Here is a 27,117-nt window from a genome sequence, read left to right on the forward strand (position 1 = left end):
GGGTTTCACAGTGGGGGGTGTTTGAGATGTTATGACCCGTAGGGTTATTTGGATCAAAAACGGGCTAAATCAATGAATTAAAGTCTCCATTCAGAAATCAAGCAATCTGGTGGCTTGAAAGGGGTGAGGAGCAATATGGGAGCGACACATAGAATTTTATGGTAGATAATTATATAGATAGTTAGATTTACATAGTGGATAAACATCAAGTGCTACTCAAAATGACAAAGTCGAGGTAGTTTATCTTTTTTTTTATTGTATAAATTTCAAAACAATTGAAACTAGAAAATTTTGATCAATACTATATGTCACCCCTGATAGGTACACTTTTCTCCTCTAACATCAGTAAACTTAGAGTCTTTGGTGACAAAAATTGGGTCTATAAAGATATGAAAAGTTATTGCCACATTTGTTTGTACTAGTTTTTCAAATCTGCTTTACGTACTTGGGTTTAATTTTCAACTTCATGTATGTTGTATGGTGTAGGCAAAAGTTGATATCTGGCCAAAGGAACTATCCATTTTGTTTATATTTAAAGTGCCACCTTGGTAATGGTTGGTAAGTTAAGCCAAGCAAGAAATTCATTTGTCGTTCATATACCTACGATGTCTTTATTAGAGTGTTTCTCTTATATATAATTCGTTTTGTGTTTAAAGTCACCTAGTTCCTTTATGAATTTTAGGGTATAGTGTTTTGGATATGCATAATAACCGAGTGGCACGTATCGATTACCCTTGCCTTTCTCCTTGGTTGTAAGTCTTTCTAATTCTTTCTATGTATTCTAGTATAAATTATTTCCCATTATAAAATTTTTATAGTCCAAAGCAAAGCTTGTAAACATTTGTCATATTTGTTTATCAAATTAGGGATATATATGATGTTGGATGCTCTGCATCATGGCTTCCTAAACACTCGGTAAAAATGTGACTCATTTTATTATTGATCGACATGTGTCTTTTTTTTCCAAGATAATATTTCTTTGATCTTTAATTTCTACGGTTGTGTTATGTTTTTAATATCTATTTGGTTAAAATAAACATAAATGTTTGAGTTAGTATATAACTATCTGTAGATTTATGCGATTGCATCAACATCTAGCAACGGTCTTCACATTTTAGACTTTTATTCACACTTGAGCTCCTCGTGCCATGTAAATTACGAGTAAGAAACATCCCATTTTTTTGTTCCTCAGCAAAGCAATACTTTTGTTGCAAAACTAAACTACCATAATTATTCTTGTAGTGAATCAAATAGTCCCTAGAGACTGTTGAGCATACGCCAAGCATATTTATACCATTATCTAAGCATGCTATCACTTGTGCCATTCATCCATTTAAAGGCACCATTGTTGCTAGAACCATGGTGGGTATACATACCTTATATTATTTCCATTTTATAGGATATGTTGTCAAGGCTAATGCAACAATTAATGTTTTTTTGTTTATTTAGAATGCATCTTTATTAACGATTTCTCAAAAGCACATTTGCAAGAAAGGTGATGGTGACGGTGATGATGGTGACGATAATGATGATTATGATGATGATGTTGAACTGATGATGATAATTGATGATGATGAGAAATCACAAAAGATGGTAGAGCTTGGAATTGTATTCCATAAAACAAAGGAATAAGATGTTTGTATTTAAGCAAGCAGCTATGTATGTATAGAGTATATGATATGTAACAATCATTGTAAGTATTTTATTATCGCATTATTATATAAAAAGGCAAGTATAAGGTTTGATTCTCAAACTTTTGATGTTTTTTTAAATGAGACGCCATATTTTATGATTTGTGCAATTTTTTTCCTGCGTTACTTTACATTTTTTAACTTCAACATTTTTCCACTTTCAACTATTGTCACCAAATATTTTTGTGAGGGTACCGTAACGAACCAAACCATAATGAGCGAGTTCCCGCCAAATGCGTTGGCTTAAAACAACTACAAAGAGAGGGGTTGATTTTTTTGCGGTTTTTCGATGCACTAGAAGAGGCCTTAAGGCTCATTTAAGAATCAAGTTCGAGCAACGTGCATGGTCTCAAACTTGTTCTAATTTATTTTACAGTGTTTTATATTATATTATTAAAGGTATCATTACATATTTTATTATTCAAAATTTTATTTCAACTTTTTAATTTAGTTTCACTCGGGTGTTTTATTAACCGAAATCATTTTAGGGTTTGAATTCCAAAGGAATTAAACTAAGTATTCAAGGGGTTGTATGACAACATCGTGTTGAGTCATTAAGAATCTTGACCAATTAATATGAGCCTCTGAATTAGCCAGAATATTTCTAAAAGTTACATATTAACAGGTTTCGTAAAAAATTAAGAAATATTTTTTTATTTTTAAAAGGCTAACAAACAGTCCCCGGAAACGAAAACATTTCAGTTTTAACTCCATTAATTTTCTGTCAGCTAAACATGATTTTAGCGGAGAATATTCCTTTGTAATTCATAATTTGAAATAAATCTATAAACTCCACGGTTCATGATCGTAAGAAAATGGACCTATTCTTGGTAAATAGCGATAAACAAAATCCCATTAACTAATAAATCCTTAAATATGATCGATAAAACCTTAAAAGGTTATATCTAGTTAAACAATGTATAAGAATATCTAAGTAGCATAAACTGATAAAAGCATACATGGTATACAAAACTGGTTTATGAGCTAAATTGGACCGGTTTGGAAGCCAATTCAGATCATGTCAAACAAAGTAAAAACTAGTTTGGCTCAAACTGAATCAGTTAAGAAACCGCTTACAAAAGCAAAAAATGTTGGATTACTTTGGTTTCAAACCAATTACATATACCAAACCAAATTTCAAATGATGAAAGTCAAAACCATTTCATTCTTCATCCAAACCAATTTCATGGATTCAATTTCTGATATAGATCTAGAGGGGTACAAGGAAAAAAAACCAGGTTTACGCCTGCCAACCTATTTTATAATTTATAACATGGCCCAGTTGATAAAAATACCGGTTTAGCCCAAACCAGTTTTGACCCGACACAACCCTCAAATCCGTATACCTATTCATAGTCTCGTTCCCTAAACCAATTTTGGACCGACCCGACTTGAAAAACATGCCAAAACCCTTTTTTTCTTTTTTTTTTTAATCCTAAACCGGTTTCTACCCTACCCGAATCAATTTGTGAGGCTCAACCATTTTTCCTCCTAAACCCGTTTTACAAACCCATTTTATATGAGAAGTATAGAATGCTTGGATGGCCCATTAAGACTTTTAAAAAAACACAAAAGGCCCATTAAGAATAACATGCTTAACAAGACGACGTCGTTCCGCCAAGATATCTATCTTCTCATCCTCACTTGTTGAATAATAATAATAATAATAATAATAAAATTGGTGTTCTAAATCGTGGATCGGAGACGGGTTTTGTCTTTCTCGATGGATTCTAAAACACCTTTTGCGATATTGCTGATTATTTCATCGATCTTGTGCTTACAATCAAAGGTTTGTAATTATTATTAATTAATTACATGATCTGGCTGTAAATCGGAGTTTGATTTGGATCTGTTTGTATTTGATTTGGATGCAGGCCGATGGAACCGGTTCGGTTTATTTCTTCGATAGCGATACTCACAACTATTTTCAATCTCAACCATCTGAGGTAATTGTTTTTTTATTTATTGAATATCATTTTAGTGTTTAAATCCATGAATCTGTTGAATTATTATGGTATCATTTGGAAGAAATAATTAAGTTATTGCAAATTCTTTTACTCGTACTGTTTGATTACGAGTTATATCATGGGTAGGTGAGCAAATGATACCGTAACGAACTGTTTGAGGTTTCGGTACATGTATTTACCGAATTTTTGCCTACAGCCGAATCGAGTATTTTCAGCACGGGTACCAAGTTTTTGGGAAATTTGGGGTCGGTACTGGCCTCATAACTGTGAAAACTAAGGGTTTCTCTGCAAGGTTCGTCCCGGGAGGAAAGGGTTGATGGTAAACCAGGAAATTTGAAATGGAAGTTCGCTAGCTCTTGTAATTAATTACGTGCTTTCATTTATGTTGGCTATTTTGTAACTTTCATTATTACAAGTTATCATCTACTACAATTGGTCAACATTTTTTTTATTATTATTTTTTATTTGTTAGCAAATGCATACCCATGTTTTTGTATTCATTGGGACCAAGGTTACAATATCATCCAAGGTAGGTAATTCTGTTTTGAACTAAGGTCTAGTATGGTTGCATAAAAAATGATGTAGCTCTTATGATTGTTATTTAGCGACTCTTGTCAAAAGTTCGTGTTTTTTAGTCAAAAAGTTGATCTAATATCTTGTCATAAGTTCATGTTTGTGATTGAAGTCTTCACATGTAAGTTTATCTGATTTATTATATATTTCAGTGTTTCCTTAATTTCACGAAGATTATGTTCAGTAAGATAGATATATTATTTACATGGTTGGAATTAAAAGTTTTATGGAAACGCATAATTTTGTTTAATATATAAGATAAAGTTAATTGCAGGACAAGTTCAAATGATTGTTACTTTGTTATTTCAGGTCTTTAAAGACAAAAATCAACATCCTTTTGTTGTTTTAACTTCAGTTAATTGTAATCTTTTGACTCATCTGCTAATAAGTGAAGATGTTATGATGAATTAAACTTTTTTATTTTGTAACTATCACCATAGAAGTAATAGCATGACATGTTTGTAAATCTGTTAATATTTTAGAACCTAGATAACATATGATTTTAGTATTCTATGTGCTGTTGAAGGTGTGTTAGTTGGATAATTATCAACTAGTCATGTTGTATTCATAGGTGAATTGTGAAATTGTAGTATTGTACCATTCCGTTATTCATTTTATAAGGCAACTTCAACACATCATGACAGCCAGTTTTATTTTGGCCTATGCAGTCGAAATCAATCTCACTTCCAGAAGTAGGAGCTGCGGTTTCAGTTCTGCTTGGTTTTGCACCTCCTTCTACATTGTCCTCTGCCAGCTCAGCAAAGGCAATATTAACTTTAAATTGTTTAAATTTCTTGTTTCTTGTTATAATTTTATCTGTTTTAAATAATATATAGTTTTATATTAATCTTGCAGTTGAATGAGGTGCTTAAGGCCAACCCCTTTAACAGGCCTCATGCTGTTTTCTTGTTAGAGATCAATGGATTTGAAGGTACCTAAATTCATCTCTAACGTATCATAAGTTACTCCAACAAATATTAGAACTTCAATAACTCCTAACAACCAATCATTTTGTTTGTTTTATATTATTTGAGGGTAGTTTTGTCATTTGTTATATGTAATTTTGTGATTACACACACACACACATACATATATATATATATAATTACATATAATAAATGACAAAACTTCTCTTAAGATATTATTAAATATATAAAATAAATAGATAAAATGATCAGATACTAAGAGTTATTGAAGTTTTTAAGTTATTGGGAAGTTCTGAAATGATCATAATCTTACTTCCAAATAATCTATCTTCTTTTTGTAAATTTTATTTACATTATAAGCAGATAAGCAGCTTGAGCTTGGTTCAAATAGTGATCTTTTCAGCAAGGCTTTTAAGAGTGAACTTGCTATTGGAGATGCTGATATTCAACTGTCGGGTATGACATATTTCTTCTCATTTTTCTGAAAACAAAGTTGTCTACATAAATGACACAAACGACCAATAATATTTTATATGCGTATTTGCAGATGAGGATGAGTTGTCTCTAGTCTCGTTAAACGAACCCCTGCCAATGGAATTCACCGACACTGATTTAACCAACTTTGTTAGTTCTTAGATTATGCTGTACTCCAACTAGGGGTGTGCACAAAACCAAATAACTGAATCGTAACCGAAATAACTGGCATTACAGAACCATAATAACCAAACCTAATAAAAAAATCGACAGTTCGGTTTGGCTATATGTATTTTAGTCCTAACAACCAAAAGCCAAAAAACTGAACTAGATAAACCAATTTAAAGTAGTTTATAAGAAAATAGTAAATGGTGTAGCCCAAAATTTTTTAGTCCAAATGTTTAATAATCAATTCATCATTACTTATCAAAAAAATTTAGGCTCAAAGATTCTGGCCCAGTTTTATCTTTTAAGGTCATTTTTTGGCCTATAATTTTCAAGCCCAAATGGTAGAACTGTAACCAAACCAACGCCATTGTGAATACCTGAAAAACCAAAGCTGAACGGTTTTGAAAAACTCAAAAATAGAGTTTTATGCAAACAAAACCATGCGCATCCCTCTTAACTATGTTATATTTTCATGTCTAATGTTGTCCGTTGATTTGGATCTAGGCTTCTTTGTTTGGTGGATCATATGTTAATGATGAGCTGGAATCATTGTCCGGAGAGTTGACTATCCCATTGGCAAATGATGCTCAACTAAAGCTAGATATGTCAAAGGTTGTGATTCCATTATTATTATTAGTTTATGTTTAAAAGTTTTTTTTAATATCATTATAGATTGATACATGGTTCGTTTATTATTGTAGGAAGCCGACAGAAAGTTTGTAACAGGCATCCTCTCTCTTATCCACAATGTCCAGAGGGCAAAACAAGTGCATGAAGATTTAGTTGGAAGTGGTCCCACTCCAGCTGAATTGATCAATGGAAGATTTGATGGTTTTAAGGTTATACATCATAATCTTCTTTTCTATATTTTTTTGGTTGTTGATCATAGTGTTGTTCAAATAGCTCGCAGCTCAAAATCAGCTCATTAACAGACAAGCCGAGCTGACTCTTTTAAATATTGATCCAAGCTCGGCTGTTCAAATTTAGTTGGCCATTTGAGAAGCCTGGCATTTGTAAGCAAACAGACCACCCCTTTTATGTTGTTATATTCGTACGTGTAAACGAGCCAAGCCGCTCGTGAGCTACCCGAGATTAGCTCGCTGAAAGCTTGAGCGGAGCTTAAACAAACTCGAGCCCAAGAATAGGCTTGTTAAGAGCTCAAGTTAGCTCACAAACGTAGAGGAGCCCATTATTTATACATTTCTTCATCTCTACTATATATAAAGAGTGAGTGAAGGACCTCTTAAAAGTTAAGAGGTCCAACACATATTGCTAAGTTTACAAGTCTAAATGCATATATTAACTTCTTTTTAAGGGTAAAGATGTCTTTCTATCAATACTTATATCTTGGCCCCTCAATTTTTATCAACTTTTACTATATAAACAATAATATATTTTTGGCCCCTCAAGTAAAACCAACTATCCCTCACGATTTTTAAAAGATCATAACTATTTCATACGTTAATATTTAAAAAAAGAAACTACATAAAAACGAGAATTTTGTTCTCTTTAATTTGAGTATAGTAATGCTATACTTTGTAATTTTAAAAAATTCGCATGTTACACGAATACGATTTACGACCGGTAACCGGGTTCTGGCAAGGCGTTTAACATCGTCGGGTTACACCGACACTGGTTAAGCGCTTGATGTCGGGTTACATGCGTACCGACATCGGTTACTAGTCAGATGTCGCGTTACACACGTGGCGACGTTAGATTTCATGCGTTCAAGCGCGGGTTACCCAGGTACCGAATCTGGTTACGCATCCGATGATGCATTATGCGTTTATGGTCGTCAAGTTACGCTCGTACCGGTAACAACTATGTGGTCGATGTGCCTTCGTTACATGTGTATCGACATTGTTTACAAGTTTGATATTGCTTTTTGCGACATATATGGGTTTGTGTTCATTCCAATGTTGGTTGACGCGCATAGAGAGCCTGACGCGCCTACTAACGTCGGGTTGTGCGTGCCATATCAACCTATTCTGATCAGTTGGAAAATAACACCACCTAATTCTAACCTGTTTGAAAATAACACCAACCCATTTTGACACGTTATAATCACGCAATATATGTTGCAATTTTGCATGCACATAATTACGCATAAAGAAAGATAATTACACACCTTCTATGATAATTACACAACATATTTTCATAATTACGCATGACTATAATCACACTTATTATACGCACAACACACCTAGGTATAAAGAAAATCATTTTTTTTCTTTAAAAAAATAGTATAGCAAAAAAAAAGTAGTTTGTTTTCTTAGAAAAGAAAATACTTATGTAATTTTTTTTAAATGCTTGATTTTATGGTGTTGTTTTTTATATAATAATGTCGTGGAGAAAAAATATCAATGTTTTAAAAGTTGAAGAATTATGCTTAACATTTAGGTTCTCGTATAAGGATGAGAAAAATATAAATGCATATAAAGTTCAATAGTTTAAGTAAATACAAGTGTTAAAACACATTAGAAATCTTATAAATAATTTATCTTTTTGTTTAACGTTAAACATTTATTATTGTTTCTCTGTCCATATGAATGGAGAAACAATATGGGAGAGACTATATATTCTATAAACACAAGTTCAGTCCTTATAACAAGCAACTGAGTTACTCAACTTTTTGGTTAAGTAAAGTCTTAGAATTAATCCATCGACATGATTAAGTTATATGTGTGATATTTATGATAATAAATTGTAAAGTTGAGCCAAATTGAGTCAATGAGAAAACGTACGGTCCTCTTGCAAGATCTAATTGCATAACATGATACGTACACAAGACGATTACGTTAACAATACTTTATTGATATACGTTGTTGTTCCTACATTACATAAGTTAAGCCTATAGAGAATTCGGCATGGTAACGTTACACGGAGAATAAATATGGCATAGATATCTACGTATATTCATTAGGAAATGCCTATTTATAAGCTACCCTCATTCGTTAATCATCACTAATGAATGAGGTCTCTCATTCGTTAGACACACCTAACGAATAAGGTTTCCCATAGAGAATGACCTCCCATTTGTTAAACATCCTCAACGAATGGACATTACATTAACGAATGAGCCTTCATTTGCTAAATCCCTTAGCGAATGAGCTTAATCTATAATGAATGGACCTCATTCGCTAAACATGCCTAGCGAATGAGCCATATTACATTAAACATAAAGACTAAACCACCCTTAACTTATCGATCAGCTGTGGACAACAAATCATACACTGACAGTCAAGCATACCATCTCAAGTTTAATTTGAAGCCTAGCCAATTCAGCTCGGAATGAAGTTCGAGTCCAGTTCGAGCTAGCCCTAGTTTGGATTATATTAGCTCGTTAACAACCTTTAACTATTGTTCGCCGCTGCATCGCGCGGGCACTCTACTAGTGTATAAATATATATATATATATATATATATATATATATATATATATTTATATAATGATTATTAATATATGTAAATTATGATAAAAAGTAACTAAATGTGTATATAAAAATTATTATAAATGTGTATAAACAAGTCAAGCTCAAGCATGATCGAGCTCAGCTCGTTTACACACCTAGTTATTTTTATCCATAATATATATTTTTTTGTTGTGTGCGAGAAACTCAGTATTATATTTTTTTAAATAAACTGGTTGACTTGAGATTTATCCGAACTCCGCTCGTTGAGAGTTTCCGAGTTCGCCTAGCATAGCCAAGCCAGTTTGTTTAGCTTGGAGCTTCGGCCGAATCTGGCTCTCTTGGATCGGATTGCTTTTTAACCATTCTAGCTGATCACCACATGGATTAATTGTATTGTAGGCTTTTCAAGAGCAATATGGAAACAATGATATTGTTCAGAAGGGTGCTGAGCTGTTAACAACCGCAATATCCAAAATATACTCCTCCTTGCAAACCACATACAAAGGTTCACTTCCTTTCTTTTTTCCTTTTTGCTGAGTCAGCAACACTACTAAAAAACTGCTCTTCATTTAACAGGTGAAATTGTCGGGACTGTCATTTTCACCAAGTCCTCACCCGCTAAACAATCGGACACAATCCTAAACATAAAGCTGGCGAAAAACCCATCTCCGAGGTGGTTAGAAGAGGAAAAAGAAGCTTCTAACGATGCAGCAGCACGCATTTTAATCGCAGAGGTGCTTCTTGTTAGACGAACGCTTGCGTGGATCACAGGCATTATTCTTGTCATTGCTACACTCATGGGGGTAAGTCTTAGTTTTACAATTCATAATATGTGTTAATGGCCCGACACGTAAATTTGAATGTTTGTATGAATCGCAGGTGTGGTTCCTCTTGTATATGCCACTCACAAGGGATACTCTTCTGTATTCTAACGTCAAGCTGGATTAAACACGAGTGGAATTGTGGAACGGTGTTCGTTGAAGAGTTGATGAATGTTACAAACAATTTGTGTCAGTTGTGTTTGTATATTTGTTGGGGGGTGGGGTGGTTGTGGGGGAGGGGTAGGAATAAGAATACTGCTATTTATTATTATTATGTGTTGCTTGCTGTTAGGCAGTGTGTTCTATTTTTTTGAATAATGAAAGATGAGAATAAGCTGTTATTTTACTGTTATTAGAACCGGATCATATGTTTGATCAGTGAACCCGTAGTTTATAAATGAACTCTCGGTGCTGGTCAAATTGGTCGATATAATCAATGGCTGCACGAACTATGGGCCGGACATTAGTTCCAAATGATGAAATTCCTGTTGTAGCAAGCTATTGATATTGTTGTACAGATTTTGGGTTTTAATATTTATCCATTTTCTTGTGTTGTGTATATATGTTTTATGCATTCATTTCATGCCATGAAACAGGGGTTTGGTTTCAAAATCATCAGGAACTGGACGTTTAACCATATGGATTTACGAGTTTCTTCTAGTGATAGGGCAACGACACGAAGAAATGAGCATCGTAACGCCACCCAAACATAAGAGCAAGGCAAATTATAAACAAATTCGGATAATTGTAGTTGATTTTGATCAATGTACTGATAGTAGGGTTGATTTGGTTACATGGGATGGGTAATAAAAATGGTATGACTCATAACTTTGTAAATACTATAAATAATGATACATAAATAGTGAAAGAAAAATTCAATTTATAAACTTTGTAAATACTTGTAAGAAATGATACATAAATAATGTAAGAAAAATTCAATTTTTAAAAATGTTTATGAACAAACTTAATTCCTTTTAAATTTGAATAAACATTTTATAAAAAACAATTATTATTGGGGAGAATGAGAGGCAGAAAACAAAAAGGATTATATATAAATAAAAAAAGAATTGAAGAAATATGTGTAATTAATAGTAGAGTAAATCGGAGAAAATGGTGAGAATGCAAGAGAGTGATAGATGACAAATATATAGATCTGTTTAAACTATTTGAAAAAATTGATCAAAATTATCATGGGTTTAAGAAAATGCACTTATTTATTTTGTCTAAAATTAAAAAGAAAATAAGTAGACATATATTTGCCTAATTAAAAAAAACAATAAGTGCATATACATATATTTATATATCTACAATTGTGGGAGGTTTGTGCATTGTTTTGTTGTAACTTATGCATAATAGGTGTTTTGTGCTTTGTGTGTTATACATCTTGCAACAATTGTTATACGTTAGCTTTAACCGGTTTATGTACATCTTGATGTACATATTCATCACCTATGTGGCTGCTTAAGTTTAGTTTTGCTTACCAGGTGTCGGTGGTTTCCAGCTATGCTTCTGTCTTCCAGCTACTTTTTATCAGACTTTTATTTTAGGGTCATGTTATTCATACACCCCTTCTAGAAACTCGCACACCCTATATACGATCGTATAGGAGCTATACGAAAGTATGGAATAAAAGTACAACAAAAGTACACCCACACGCGCAGTGTACGGAGTTTGAACGGGAGTCATACGATAGTATGACTCCCATACGATCGTATGTAAACTAAACAACAAAAACCAAAATTGATTGAGTTAGCTGTGTATGTTAAAAACAAAACGTGATGATACATGGACATGAATGCTACATGATATATGATATAATATCCCGTACGTACTTACCCATCGTTTTACGCAGCGACACGATAATTCCGACATGATATAATATTCAGTTTATTATTTGATACGACACAATATTCCGAACGTGATATAATATTCTACCGGTTTTAATATATAAACACGAAGGAAACTTGTTTCTTTCTCATTCATTTACTACCAAAGCTAACACATGCATGTACCCAAAGCTATACCCTTTCTCAAAACTCACACGTCCTAAAAAAAAGATCGTATTGTTGCTTGTTTAAAAAACTCACAAACCCAAAGTTCATACGAAAGTTGCATATTGTTAAAAAAACAAGTTATACGATCATATAGTATTCATACTATCGTATGGAATGTTCCTGGACAGCAGACAAAGACTGCAAGAATCTGACAAAAGCTGCAGAGCCATACGATCGTATAAGAGTCATACGATCATATGGATTCCAAGGGTGTGTGAATAAGTCAAAGGGTGTGTGGATAACCGGAGCCTTATTTTATTTTGGTTATACTCTCTCTTTCTTTCAAACTATGACTTCATTTCTCAAACCGTTGTCGGGTTCAATTTCAAAAGCCTAGGTGGCGGTGGCTTTGGCTTTTAAACTTAAGTTGTTGAGATGGTTGTCGGCTGAAACATTGTTTAGCGGCTTCCATTTTGTAGTCGTTAGCGGCGTTGGTGTCCTGGTGGTCATGCGTAATTGCGTTTAATTACATACTTCCATTTGCCATCGTTGGGGCTCGACTTCAAAAACCGATGTAACGGTGGTTGTTAAAGTTAAGGTTTTTGGGGGCGGTTGCCGCTTTAATCATCGTTTGTCGACCTCCATTTTGTAGACGTAGGCTGTGGTGGTGTCGCTTAGGTTTCATCCAATTACTTAGCTCAACCGTCCCCCGTAATCAATAGGTGATGGTTTCGATTCGGAACCCTTGGTGGCGGTAGAATGGTGGTGACGTGGATCGGTTTGGTTGATATAGGTTATGATGATGAAATGTTTGAGCCTATTTGTAAACTTATTTCTTACAACTTTTGATTGTTGGTTTGTGTAGAGGTAGGGTACCAAAAAGACCAAAATACCCTTAAATACTACCCGCGGGTCATAGAGAACCCTCTTATAAACCACCCGCGGGACACTCGGGTCACCCGCACGTCACGAATGAGGAGGAACATCCTCATAACACACGCGGAAGCATCCTGGCATCCTCAAAAGTCATACGCAGGACAAGACATCTGTCCGCCTAAACAACCGGAATGCAATGCCAGTAGGACAACTGTCATCACTCAAGTATTTTCTAGAAGAAGGTTTACGATTCTAACTTGGGAAACACATAACATATTAACCAATGAATAAAGGACACCTGGCCAAGTTGTTATAACAGTGCACATGGCCAGGGTGCAATCCGTCCTATCATTTGGTGACGCGTGTCCAGGTTGTTATACCCATGCACATGAGACGTATAGCTCAACCTATCACAAGAGGACACGTGCCCCAGACAGTTATCAGAGATCTTCTAGAAGAGGACAGCTGCCCCAATCATCCTTCGGCTATAAATACCTTTTCAAATGGTATGAGGTATTCATTCACCCACATATATTCTGACTACACTTAGTCTCTGTACTTCAGTACTTTCTTCATTACGAACGTTACTGATTCTCACGCCGGAGGGTGGTTACAGGAAGACCCCCCCCTCTCGTCCTTCCTGTAACGAGACTCACGGTGTTTGTTTCGCAGGTTCCAGTCACTGGACTTTAGGGAGCCTCACTCATATCTTGGTAGTAGTTATTGTATTGTACCCTGTTGACTCATTGGATCCAGGACCCATACCTGGGGAGTGGATCCGTGTTTCTTCATTGGTGCCATCCGTGATTTGTGTTAGAACAGCAATAGTTTTCGATGGTTTTTTGGTTCGTTTGATATGAGTAAACTTCCTGAAGGGCCGACGGGAACCCCTGCAACTGAGTCACGTGTAACTAACACAAAAGCACCTCCGGGTCTTAGTGTTTTTGCACGCATCAAGAATCCAAGTGGACATACTCTTTAACGAGTCACAACTCCAGGGTCACAGAACATTGACGTAACACCTGGGGGTTTTACCCTAGAGAACGTCACAGCACCAACTGGTACCACCCCCCAGATATGGGACGGGCCTCGGCACCGGAAGGTTCTAATTTGGGCAATCTCAGACGGATTATGGAAGAAACTCACCGAAAGAGGTCAGTGTTGGATCTAGAAAATGATTCAGGTGACTCTGACGTGGCGAGATCTCATAGACGTAATTCCAGATCCAGAGGAGCCTTGACTCCTGAAGAGTGGCTCCATGTGCAACAACAAAGTTTGGTGGCTGAATACGAGCATAGAAAACGTAACGAGCAACTTCACGCCCGCACTTTGGATTATGAGGAATCCCCTAGGGGATCTCCTTCTCCTCCACCAACAGTGCGAGGAAGTCAAACCCGTTACAGTCAACAGACGGAGCTAGAGTTTGGCGAACTTCCGAGGCTACGTCCTCGTCCTCGCATAAATATGCGGATGCCATCTTATTTAGATGAGTTTGACGGTTACGATTCATCCTACCACCCGGGAGTTTACAGTATGTATACCGGAGACAGTAGGATGAGTTCTCAGGCAAAAAGCAGCCGTCCGCATGACATAGTCCGCCATACCGAATACCATAGCAATGCGGAACGAGACTTTACTAAACCATACCGCCCCACGGCCTTCGCTGAAAAATCAAAGTTCATAGCAAGTATTGCCACAACACCATTTCTCGTTAATGCTAAGATACCTACATCGGTGGGTAAGTATAATGGTATGACTGATCCAAGTGATCATCTCCAAAACTTTATTGCGGTAGGTGGTGTTAGTGGTTGGACGCTGCCTTATTGGTGTCACATGTTCGCATTGACACTAACAGGGGTAGCAAGAGAATGGTTTGAAAAGTTACCTAACGGTGAAATTTCTAGTTGGGACTATCTGGTGAAAAAATATTCCCAACACTTCAGTCAACAGAAAAAACATACGCGAGACCAATCAGAAATTTTGGATGTTGTCCGCCGCGATAACGAGTCCATAGAAGATTTTATCACCAGGTTCAATGACGAAAGTTTGAACATCGGTGGAATCAGTAAAGACATGCTTCATGGTGCCTTCCGCAAAAACATCAAATGTGACTATTTAGTCCGCACGCTTACGGGCAGAGATGGAATGCCAAAAGAGTGGGACGGCCTGATGACTGCGGCAAAGGTGTATGCTAACACTGAGAAAACATTGAGGAATGGTAAAACGAAACAAAAATTTAAAGTTGAGTTTCAGAATCCGAGACCCAATAGACAGGCGAAAGGCCCTATATGGTCAAGGCTTCAGCCAAGTGCGGAAGCGTCAAAACCGTTTGATGAAAGATCCCTCATAGGCAACAAGAACAAAGCGGGACCTGTAAAACGAGGTCCCAACAATTGGACTCCTCTTTCAAAGACTCCCGCTGAAATTCTCACTACAGAGACTATAAAGTTTAGAAAGTCACAGCCATTAACAAGAGGATCATTCTTGGATGCTACTAAGCACTGTTCGTATCATGACGGCATTGGTCATAATACGAATGAATGTAGAACATTGAAAAATAAAATTGAGACGGCTGTGAAATCTGGAAAGCTCAAACACTTGGTAAAAATTGGAAAACCGGACAATGGAAAAACACCTGTTCGGGACATCCAAGGCCCGAGTAAGAAAAAAATTAAAGATTTGAATGTTCATATGATACAAGGAGAGTTCCATACAGGGAATAAGAGAAAAGAATCTGATGATGAAGAGTGGAAGAATGAACCAGTAATCTTCCCTCGAATGAAAGGTGGCCCGAACAATAAGAATCCCCTGATCATCACTGCTCTCTTCGGGCACTATCGTTCTCATTACGTCTTCTTTGACATGGGTAGCACATCAGATATCATGTAAGATCAATGCTTTGATCAGCTTGACGAAGAAGATAAAGAAAGATTGAAACCCATTCATGCTCCAATATCCGGATTTGGAGTAGAAATAATGCATCTGCGAGGTGTAATCTCATTCCCAGTTACCCTGAGAGATGGAATTCATTCGAGGACCGAGGAGGTCGAATTTCTGGTTTTGCCTGCAACATCAAGACATGATATTATCCTTGGACGAGAAGCGATTGGTGATTTCAATGCTCATCCGTCCATAGCACACGGTGCAGTAGAAGTCCCAACTTGTACTGGCATCGCAATAATTCATGTTAATAGGCACTGCTTTGCAACCGAGAGTTTAAAACCTAGCAAGATTCCAAAACAAACTTTGAGAACTGAACCGGAAAAGTGGGTTTTGAACAAAGATTTCCCCGATCAAACTGTAACAATTGGACCTGCTATCTCCGAGATAGTACAAACTTTCTTGAAACAATTATTATCAAAAAATATCGATGTTTTCGCATGGCAACCTGCGGACATGACAGGTGTCCCGCGGAACATTGCGGAACACAAACTAAGGGTAAACCCGTTCTTTACGCCAATTGTTCAAAAACAACGCAAGATGGGTCCGGAATAAACGAAAGCAATGAATGAACAAGTCCAGGACCTCTTGCAGGCAGGGATCATTCGTCCAATCCGTTACCAAACTTGGGTTGCCAACCCAATTATCGTCCCCAAAAGCAATGGGGCATGGCGGATGTGTATCGATTTCAAGGACTTAAATAAAGCCTGTCCCATGGATTGTTATCCTTTACCCGAGATAGACCTCAAGGTTGATGCTGTAGCACCATTAAAATTTAAGTGTTTCCTGGATGCCTACAAAGGCTACCATCAGATCCGCATGGCAGCGGGCGATGAGGACAAAACAGCATTTCGCACCGATCAAGGCACCTTTTGTTACAAAATGATGCCTTTCGGACTGAAAAATGCGGGAGCCACGTATCAACGACTGATGGACATAGCATTCAAGAGTCAAATTGGTCGAAATCTAGAGGTGTATATGGATGATCTCGTAATCAAAAGTGTTGAAGAAGATCAAATGTTGAGAGATATCGAAGAAACATTCGATACTTTGAAGAGTATCAACATGAAGTTGAATCCAGCCAAGTGTTCATTTGGAATGGAAGAAGGAAAATTTCTGGGAGTGATTGTCACGGACGAGGGCTTCAAAGCTAATCCAGATAAAGTTCAAGCCATAGCCCGCATGCCTTCCCCGTCCTCCCTCAAGGAAGTTCAGACACTCAATGGGCGTTTGTTTGCTTTGAATCGATTCTTGGAAAACCATGCAGCCAAATCTCACCCATTTATCTCAACACTAAGAAATTGCCTTAAGAAAGCACATTTCAATTGGACTGCGGAAGCAGAACAAGCTTTTTTGGAGGTTAAAAAATGTTTGATGGAGCTGCCCAAGTTAACAGCACCCTGTGCGGGGGGACCTTTAACGATATACCTATCAGCATCAGACATTGCCATCGGGGCCGTCCTCCTGACAGATCGAAAGAATATTCAAACACCGATCTATTACGTTAGCAGAACACTATCGGACCCAGAAACAAGATACTCCATGCTTGAAAAACTTGTTTTTGGCACTGGTCTATGCTGCCCGACGCTTCCGCAGGTACTTTAAGGGCACCCCATCAATGTTTTAACCGGATACAAGCTCAAAAATGTTCTTAGTAAGCCCGAATTATCTGGCCGATTGGCCAAATGGGCCATCGAACTAGGTGAACATGCAATAGAATACAAACCTAGGCCAGCAATCAAAGGGCATGTGTTGGCGGACTTCGTGACAGAAGTTCCGCATCACAAAGAAAAAGAATGTTTAATCGAGCAACAACCCCAAGCACCTCCGGAATTGGGACAAATTTGGTCCTTATTCACAGATGGAGCTTCAAGCAATGAGGGATGTGGCGCAGGCCTCAGGCTGGTCAATCCCGAAGGCCATGAGTTTACATATGCCATAAAGCTGGACTTCAAAAGTACCAACAACGAGGCAGAATATGAAGCTTTCTTGGCAGGCTTGGGGATAGCCAAAAAGCTCGGGTTTAAACATTTAGAAGCCCGGGTGGATTCCATGTTGATTGCGGGACAGATCAATGGTACATACGAAGCAAAAGACGATATCATGGCTTCATATGTGTCACAGGCAAAGGATTTGATGCTTCAGTTCTCTTCTTGCAAAGTCATTCATATAAAGAGAAGTGAAAACAAATCAGCGGATGCTCTCAGTAAATTGGCTTCAACGAACTTCTAACATTTCGCCAAGGACATCCGCATTGAAGTATTAGATCGCCCGTCTGTTCCGCAACATCAGGTTTTAGTGATCCAAACAGGAGTAGAATCCTGGATGACACCCATTATGGCATACTTGTCATCTGGAGCACTTCCGGAAAGAAAAGCAGCGGCCCGGAAGATAAAGCACAAAGCCTTGAACTATCAGATTCTTGATGGTGTTTTGTACCGACGTTCTTTCCTCGGACCACTACTTCGATGTGTGGATGCCGAGGACGCGAATTACTTAATCAGAGAGGTTCATGAAGGCATTTGTGGTCTTCACGCGGGTCCGTGGATGGTTGTAGCAAAGATAATGAATGATGGATATTACTGGCCGGGGATGCATATGGATGCTGTACATGAAATCAGAAAGTGTGATTCATGTCAACGCCATGCTCCTAATACGCTTCGACCAAAAAATGAGTTAGTCCCAGTCACTTCAGCTTGGCCGTTCCAGAAATGGGCAGTTGACATAATGAGACCTTTCCCTGAAGCCCCCGAACGTATCAAGTTCCTGATAGTAGCCATCGACTACTTTACAAAATGGGTGGAGGCCAAACCATTTGCTTCTATAACAGCAACGAGTGTTATAAAATTCTTGTGGGAATTCATCATATGCCGTTTCGGCCTCCCTCTAGAGCTCGTTAGTGACAACGGGACACAATTCGCGGAAAGTGGGTTGCAAGAATGGTTAAAAGAGTTACACATTTCTCAAATCTTCACCTCTGTATCCCACCCACAAGCGAATGGTCAAGTCGAAAGAACAAATCGGACGATCAAAGAAGGAATCAAAATGAGGCTGGGAACAAAACGAACGGGATGGGTGGACGAATTGCCCCATGTACTATGGGCCTTCCGCACTCAAAGGAATTCCAGCAATTCCGAAACCCCCTTCTGTTTAACATATGGCACAGAAGACATGATTCCCGCCGAGATTGGTATCCCATGCGCCAGAGTCCTTATGATTGAAGATAATGATCATGAGCTACAGATGAACCTCGAACTCCTCGAGGAAAGGAGGGAAATGGCATCGATCCGCGAGCATTATTACAAACGACAGTTGCAAAAGTATTATGACTCGCGGGTTCAAAGATGTGAATTCGATGCGGGAGACTATGTCTTCCGCAGTAACGAAGCCTCATGGTAAGAGCCTCCGGGCAAGTTGGCCCCTACATGGGAAGGACCTTATAGAATCCAGAAAGTTCTGTCTAAAGGTGCCTATAAACTAGAAAGGTTGGACGGGACAGAGGTCCCTAGAACTTGGAATGGGGCCCAACTGAGGAAATGCTACATTTAGTATGTTTATCTTTTTGGCATGCGTGCCTAACTAGAAGTTCACAACATATGTAATTTCATTTCTTGTATTTTGGCTTATGCCTCAGTTATGAAAATTTTCATTTCAGTCATTTGAGACTTGTATCATTAGGTAATCCTTTGTTGGCGTACAAAGAAGATCCTACAAAACACTTATATTGTGACAAATAAACAAAGTGTAACGGATGCAAAATTAAGCCTTCTTTATTCATACAAATGGGATTACAACAAAAGGATCAAGTTAAAAGAGCAAAAAAAAAAAAAAAAACTATGGTGCACCATCACTGTGCCCCGCACCTTCACCTTCCGCATATTCGTTATCTCCTTATTCTTCTTCTTTGTTTTCTTCATCAAGTTCAAGAAGAATCTTTAATTACGGAATGCTATCCTCCTTGTCCGCAAGCGCGGATATCTGTTTCGTCAAAGAAAATTTCAGAGAATCAAAGTCCTTTGATTTCTGTTTAAGGATAGCAACAATATCCTTGCCAGCTAGGACATACTCCTCAGGAAGCTTGGAGGTTGAACCAAACTGATAGCCTTCTTGGAAACCCAGTTGGCGACCAGCCTGCTTCGAAGCTTTAAGGAGGATAGCAACACAATTCCCAAGTTCATCACTAGCCCGAACATCGGCAATGACCTGATAGAACAGTTACACATAAGTAACTCTAAAAATACTTGGAACATTTATGATGAGAATAAGGCACATACCTTGGGAATAGCTTCCGTCAATAGCCATTTTTGGTCCGCCTTGGCTCGAACAAGCTCCATTTTGTGTTGTGCTCATTCCAACGATTGATTTCGGCTCTTGGTGTTAAGGTCAGATAAACGCCTGTCCTTGGCTGCTGATTCAGCCTGAAGAGCCTCCATTAATCTGGCTTGTTCTTCCAACTGTTTTTGGAGAACAGCCTTGGCTTCCTCAGCAGCGGACCGAGCAACTTTTTCCGCCTCCAGGGCCTGGCTGGCCTCCCTAGCTTCGTTTATAGCTTTAAGAGCTTCTTGTTTAGCATCAGAAGCAGAGGCCGCCAGCTCATCCCATTGTTCATTCATCGCCAACCAATCTATGGTTATCTCATGAGTAGTGGACATAGTATTCGCCAAATAATAAGAAATGTGCTCACGCCCCCTTGATCCCTGAAGTATGTTCAGTTGTGTTACCCCCCCCCCCCTTCTTCTTCAGTGGGGAATCGCCCGCCAATAACATAGTGGGTGACACCGTAGTATGTTCAGTTGTGTCACCCCCCTTCTTCTTCAGTGGGGAATCGTCCGCCACAACTACTGGATTTTCAACAGTGTTAGGAGACGGTGGTGGCGGACGAAGAGGTGAATCCTTCAAACCAGAAATACCCTCAGAAAGGTTATCCAGGTTCACTGAAAAGTGTTAACAATGGATTAGAAATTCTCCAACTCAAAATAAATAAAGAGTAGAGTCAAAATTTACATACCTAGAGAAGGGTCCTCCGCATCAAGTTGTTCTAAATGGGCTTCCAAGGCGGAAGAAGTTGTTTTCTTGGATTTTTTCTTCTTTAAGATAATCTTCACAGGATTAACCTTGCGCTTACCCGCCGCCTTGGAAACACCCACGTCAACAACCGGACGTTTACCCTCAGCAGCAGCGTCATCAGGTTCTGGACCCTCAACTTCCGCAGTAACATCAACGTTATCATGGCCTGTTGCCTGATTATTGGTGGCTCATTGACGGGTAAGACCTGCAGTTGAGCTCACAGCTTTATTAGCATCAGTTGAATAAGCTTCTTCGTAAAATGATGACTCCTCGCTAGACGAGAAGAACACAATCATTCCGCTAGAAGTAAGAGCAGTTACAGGTTTGGGTTTCAAACCGCCCTCACCTTTCTGGATGCAATCTTCAACATACTTCTCACCTTGGGCATACATTGGTTCAGAGACCAATGGCTCCGGACGAAGAGCAGTAGGGAACAAAAATTTGTCGCTCGTCCGATCCAGAAAGGAACCATCTTTTGGATCAATCGGACGTCGCACCATCATGCCCCCTTCCTTGTCCAACAAGGTACTGAAGGCAGAACCTTCACCTACACAAATATGTAAAGTCAGAAATTATTCATATTAAGAAAGAGACGGAGGCCATAAACAAAGTCACTCTTATCAGTTTTCTCATAATATGGCTCTAATGTGGGGAATGGCCACAATCGGCTCATCTTTGCACTCACCATTGCGCCCTCGTGAATAGGACGCATGGGAGAAGGAGTAGACATCAGGGTCTTAAACCATGAAAGACCTTCATGAGCGACCGCAGGAACAACAGGCGGAGGAATGTCCTCCTTGCGTTTAGTCATCCGAAAAGGGTTAACGTCCTCCCGGATCCAGAAAAACTTTGGCTTCCAGCCATGAAGGCTACGGAGCCACTCCGTGCCTATGATCCTCTTCTCGATGGTTGCAAAACTGTACCACCCATCGCGAAAGGTCATTTTGTAAAAAACGGCAAAAATGCCAACGGTGGGCTCAAGGTTGTGAGTTTGGCAACAGAATTCGAAGTGTCGAACCCTCAACATCCCGAAGGGATGGATCTGTGAAAGATGAATTCCGTAAGATGTCAAGATCGATTGGACAAACTTAGTAACTGGAATCCGGAAGTTCCCCGTTGTGAAATGGTCTACGTATACAGCCATTTTATTCGGAGGAGGGCTAGTGGCAATAGAACCACTAGCAGGACGTTCCAGCTCCCACTCCGTTGCCAATCCGTTTACGTTGACGACGTCATTATAATCTTCTTCCTTAAGGCAGACAGTGACTTCACCAGTAACTTCACCGATAGAAGGGGTACTCTTTTTCTCTTTAACCATTTCTATATTAGAAGGGTTAAAAGAAATCTCAGAAAGACGAAGAAATTTTGGAGAAGGTTGAAAGGCCTCAAGTGTTTGAAGAAATATGAAAGTGATAAAGTTTAAATGGAAACCACAAGGGTGGTATTTATACCCATCGCAATTAATGTGATTCATAAATTGCCAGAAGAGAGAGAAACCGCGGGCCGCCAGATGACAGACACATCAGGCGGGAAATTCAAGATGATGAAAACAGGATGTCAAAGGCGTCATGAAAGTCTTATCAGTTGTCCTCAATAAGTTTCTCTCTCCGCCACATCATCATAGTTATCCAAACTTTCAAATACTTCAAAAAGTCGAAGATTTCAGAAAAATCTTCTCAAGAGATATAAAATATCAAAAACATTTCCTAAAGATATTTTCATCAAAAGAATAGAATATCCACAAAAGACAAAAGAAACCTTCCTCATTAATTATCCAAAAAGTAATTACAAGAAGGAAAAGAAAAATTTACAAGATACAAAACATCTAAGCTTATCCTAAGGATTTGAAGCCGATGGGCCTTCCGAAGCCTTCAACGACGTGTCTTCGGAAGAGTCATCCTCAGAGTCTTCCCCAAGATAAGTCTTCAAAAGTTGTACGCCGTCATATGCGGAAGCAAATTCTGGAAGCACATCTTGTAAGGGGAAGACTAAAGTGTCATCTTCCTTAACCCGGTTGACACGATCTTGTTTGACGTTTACGCCATAGAGCGGATGATATTTGAATGTGCGGTTACTCTGGGCGTACTTCATCCTTTCATGAAAGCCCACAACACGCCCAAGTGAGGAAGAAGCTATCATCGCATTGGCAAAGCTGTCATTCAGCTCCTTACCTCTTTTGATATGGCGGACAACCTATTAAGACGAAAACATAAGTTCCCAGTATCAAAAAGTGAAAGTAAAATAACAAGTAATAAAGATTAACTTACAGCATCAACGCCTCGAGTAAGGAACCATTGCCGGTCCTGTTCCGCACGTTCAGCCCGCGCTCGGAACTCCTTAGCTTTCGCAGTAGCTTCCTCATGGGCTTGAAGGAGAGAATCATAAGCAGTCTGAATTTCAGCAGCACTCTGATCCTTAAGTCTGGCCTGCTCCTTCTGCAACTTTAGCTCCGCTTCAAGGTCATGAATCCGTACGCCTTGAAGGGCCACTTGATTCTCTATTGAATAATTAGCTTCTTGAGCACGAGCCAATTCATCCCTTTCCCTCTGAGTTTTAGCTCGAGCAGCCTCAAGAAGGGAATTTTGCTTTTCACAAGCTTCTTTCCATCGACGCGCTGCATCAGCATTACGATCTTGCTCGGCCTTCAGGGCGATTTCCGCATCAGATTGTTTCCATTTGGCGGTTTGGGCAACAAGGCGATGCTCCTCAGCCTCCTTCTTCGCAACCTCAGTTGCCCGACGAGCTTCCCCCACTTTCCCACTTAAAGTACGCCATTCACTTAAGACTTCCTGGCTACCAGCCAAAGCATTAGCCAGATGATAAGCCACATTTGTGTGAAGATCATGGCAGGAAAGGTCACGTTGATATGTCATCTCAGCGGGTGGTGTACAATGTTCAACGAAATCCATACAAGTCCTAGCTTGGGAAAACCGGGATCCGTTAGTAATACCCCATGGAGGAACAAACAGCTCATGTTTGTCTCCCAAGCCTATATCACCGTAATAACGGGAACCTGAAGGTTTAAGGCGAGATGGGGTTGAAAAAGGTTGTTGCGGAGGAGCAGACTCCACTTTTCTAACATTCTCTTAGTTAACAGCAGGACTGTCCTGCTGACCACCAGTACCACCCCCAGCCTGAAACAGATAGTCGAAGCGAGTATCAGTTTCAGACTGGATATTAGCTTCCTCCGTTGAAATATCAGCTGGAGGAGTTGGCACCCTATCTCCCGCAACAGTTTCAGTTGAAGGCTCTACATTAGGGCCACTCGGCGGAGTAGTCAACTCAGTCTCAGCATCTTCCTTGGGAGAAGGGGGTGGTGGTTTTTCAGTTTGGGGAGTTGGTGTAGATAGCCTCTCCGAAATATCCTCACTAAAGATCAACGGATCTACACAACAAAGTTGTACTTAGCTAAAACACTCATAAAAAAAAAAGATTACAGTGTAACACCAAAGTTATACGTACCTTCAACAGTGTCAATGCGGTCAGCAAGGCTGTATTGCGGCTTCTTGGGACGGTGCACTTTCTGTTTTTTCTTCGATGGCCCCGCCTCAGTATTCGCAGCCTTCACATTTGGGCGATCCGTCTGAGAAGCTACAAAAGCTCTCTTTCTCTCCAATTCTGCTAACAAAGACGAGACAGAGGAAAATTCAGAATCACCCTCATCAGAGTTTTCTTCCTCTTCCGAAGCGGAAAACTAAGAAACATCTCCATCATCATCACTTGATGATAAGATGGCAATCGCTCCGTCGGAAGTAACGGCAGTAAGAGGAGGAGGGTTTAGAACATACGCACTTGTTTCAAAGGTGGCGTTGGAAATTACAGGTTCAGCCTGAACCTTCTTAGGAAACAAAAATTGAGACTTAATCTTGTCAAGTATGGGTTGGTTCCCAGCCTCGCGGATACTCTTGCGGACACAACCCCTGTCTCCAAAAAGAACATTGAACAGGGAGCTTCGACCTGAAAAGATAGAAACTTAATCATCAGAATATTCAAAAAAGAGAGGAGACGGTCCAAAGAAACTTACGTTCATGCAGATCTGCAAAAATGGGTTCCATAAACTCCGTCGGCCACAACCGGCTCATGCCCGCCCACACCAAAGCTTCTTCCGGTAAAGCACGCATAGGTGAGGGCTCCATGGTAAGTACACGATACTATTCACGACCCTCATGAGCGGCCGTGACAACGTCCGGAAGAGCAGCATTCACTGTACGGCGAACCATGGCAAGGGGCACCACATCCTCAGATATCCAGAAAAACTTGTTACGCCAGTCGACGGACAACTTTTCAACTTCATACCCAAGGCTTCGATCAGAAAACCCTTGACATGTATACCAACCATTACGATTAGTAAGACGATAAAACACTGGAAATCGATCTATATGGGGAACCATATCACGTGCTATACATACAAATTCATAATGACAAATTCGCATCATAGCACGCGGGTGTAGTTGAGATAAATAAATTCCATAAGCGGTCAGAATTCTCTCTAAAAATTTTGTTATAGGAAGACGAAAATTCCCATGAACAAAATAATCGGCATACAAAGCCATTTTCCCAGGCGGTGGGAAACTGGCTATAGATCCAATGGAAGGAAACTCTGGTTCCCACTCGGGTGGAATACCATACGTTTCCAGCAATTTTTCATACTCTGAATAGTCCCATGCAATTTCTATCTCATCAACTTCAGTCTGTGCGTTCGACATTATAATGGATTGAAAGGAAGATATATGGAAAGTTAAGAAAGAATTAAGAAGATAATCAGACGAAAAGAGTGATAAAACTTCAAAAAGAAGAAGCCTCTCCCTATTTATACTCATCGCAATTAATGCGATGAGACATGAACAGTAGAAAGAGAAAAACATTAACCAACCAGTGACTGACACGTCACGCGGGAAAATTCGAAAAAGAGAAAAAACTACACAATCGGGTACAGTGACAGCCGTCAAAAACGTTCCATCATCTATTCACGCGCCTGCGAGTGGTCAACTTGTCCTTTTTTCATGATTATCCATACAACAGAAGATATTTTTTACCTAACCTCCGAACAACAAAATTCCCCAACATACATTAAGTCCAGAATTCCACCCGCACAAAGACTTCACGCGGAAGAAACACTGGACTAGGGGGACTTGTAGAGGTAGGGTACCAAAAAGACCCAAATACCCTTAAATACTACCCATGGGTCATAGAGAACCCTCTTATAAACCACCCGCGGGACACTCGGGTCACCCGCACGTCACGAATGAAGAGGAACGTCCTCATAACACACGCGGAAGCATTTTGGCATCCTCAAAAGTCATCCGCAAGACAAGACATTTGTCCGCCTAAACAACCGGAAGGCAATGCCAGTAGGACAGCTGTCATCACTCAAGTATTCTCTAGAATAAGGTTTACGATTCTAACTTGGGGAACACATAACATATTAACCAATGAATAAAGGACACCTGGCCAGGTTGTTATAACCGTGCACATGGCAAGGGTGCAATCTGTCTTATCATTTGGTGACGCGTGTCCAGGTTGTTATACCCATGCACATGAGACGTATAGCTCAACCTATCACAAGAGGACACGTGCCCAGACGGTTATCAGAGATCTTCTAGAAGAGGAAAGCTGCCCCAATCATCCTTCCTTCATCCTTCGGCTATAAATACCTTGTCAAATGGTATAAGGTATTCATTCACCCACATATATTCTGATTACACTTAGTCTCTGTACTTCAGTACTTTCTTCATTTCGAACGTTACTGATTCTCACGCCAGAGGGTGGTTACAGGAAGACCCCCCCCTCTCGTCTTTCCTGTAACGAGACTCACGGTGTTTGTTTCGCAGGTTCCGGTCACTGGACTTTAGGGAGCCTCACTCATATCGTGGTAGTAGTTATTGTATTGTACCCTGTGGACTCATTGGATCCAGGACCCATACCTGGGGAGTGGATCCGTGTTTCTTCAGTTTGGTTTTCTTGGGATTGATTTTCACTTTAGCAAATGAGATTTATTGTTGGTTCGATTTGATTGTGGACGGATTTATCGCTGCCAGGTTCTATTTGGGACCCCTAGGTAGCGTTGGCGTGGCGGTGGCTGATTGCCGGTCAGAGAGCAGCTGTTGGTTGGCTTTCGTCTATCGCTATCGACTTCCGATTCGGGACCGTTGGTGGTGGTAGCTGGGGGGTTACTGACTTGGAACTTTTGTAACATTTATCCTAAGT

At 39.3% G+C, this 27,117-nt stretch overlaps 1 protein-coding gene across 1 annotated transcript; it reads left to right on the plus strand.

The window, feature by feature from the left end:
- The first annotated feature begins 3,300 nt into the window (after nt 1-3,300).
- On the plus strand, nt 3,301-10,272 carry LOC143587613 (uncharacterized). Its single transcript, XM_077068859.1, has 11 exons — nt 3,301-3,480; nt 3,566-3,637; nt 4,900-4,995; nt 5,087-5,162; nt 5,521-5,613; nt 5,705-5,781; nt 6,304-6,411; nt 6,501-6,638; nt 9,612-9,717; nt 9,789-10,015; nt 10,092-10,272. The coding sequence occupies exons 1-11, from the start codon at nt 3,415-3,417 to the stop codon at nt 10,158-10,160; spliced, it is 1,128 nt and encodes a 375-aa protein (XP_076924974.1). The 5' UTR covers nt 3,301-3,414; the 3' UTR covers nt 10,161-10,272.
- The last annotated feature ends 16,845 nt before the right edge of the window (nt 10,273-27,117 follow it).

This window comes from Bidens hawaiensis, unplaced genomic scaffold (genome assembly GCF_021521415.1).
Source record: "Bidens hawaiensis isolate Kalapana, Puna unplaced genomic scaffold, B.hawaiensis_p1.1 tig00035616_1, whole genome shotgun sequence".
Lineage (NCBI taxonomy): Eukaryota > Viridiplantae > Streptophyta > Magnoliopsida > Asterales > Asteraceae > Bidens > Bidens hawaiensis.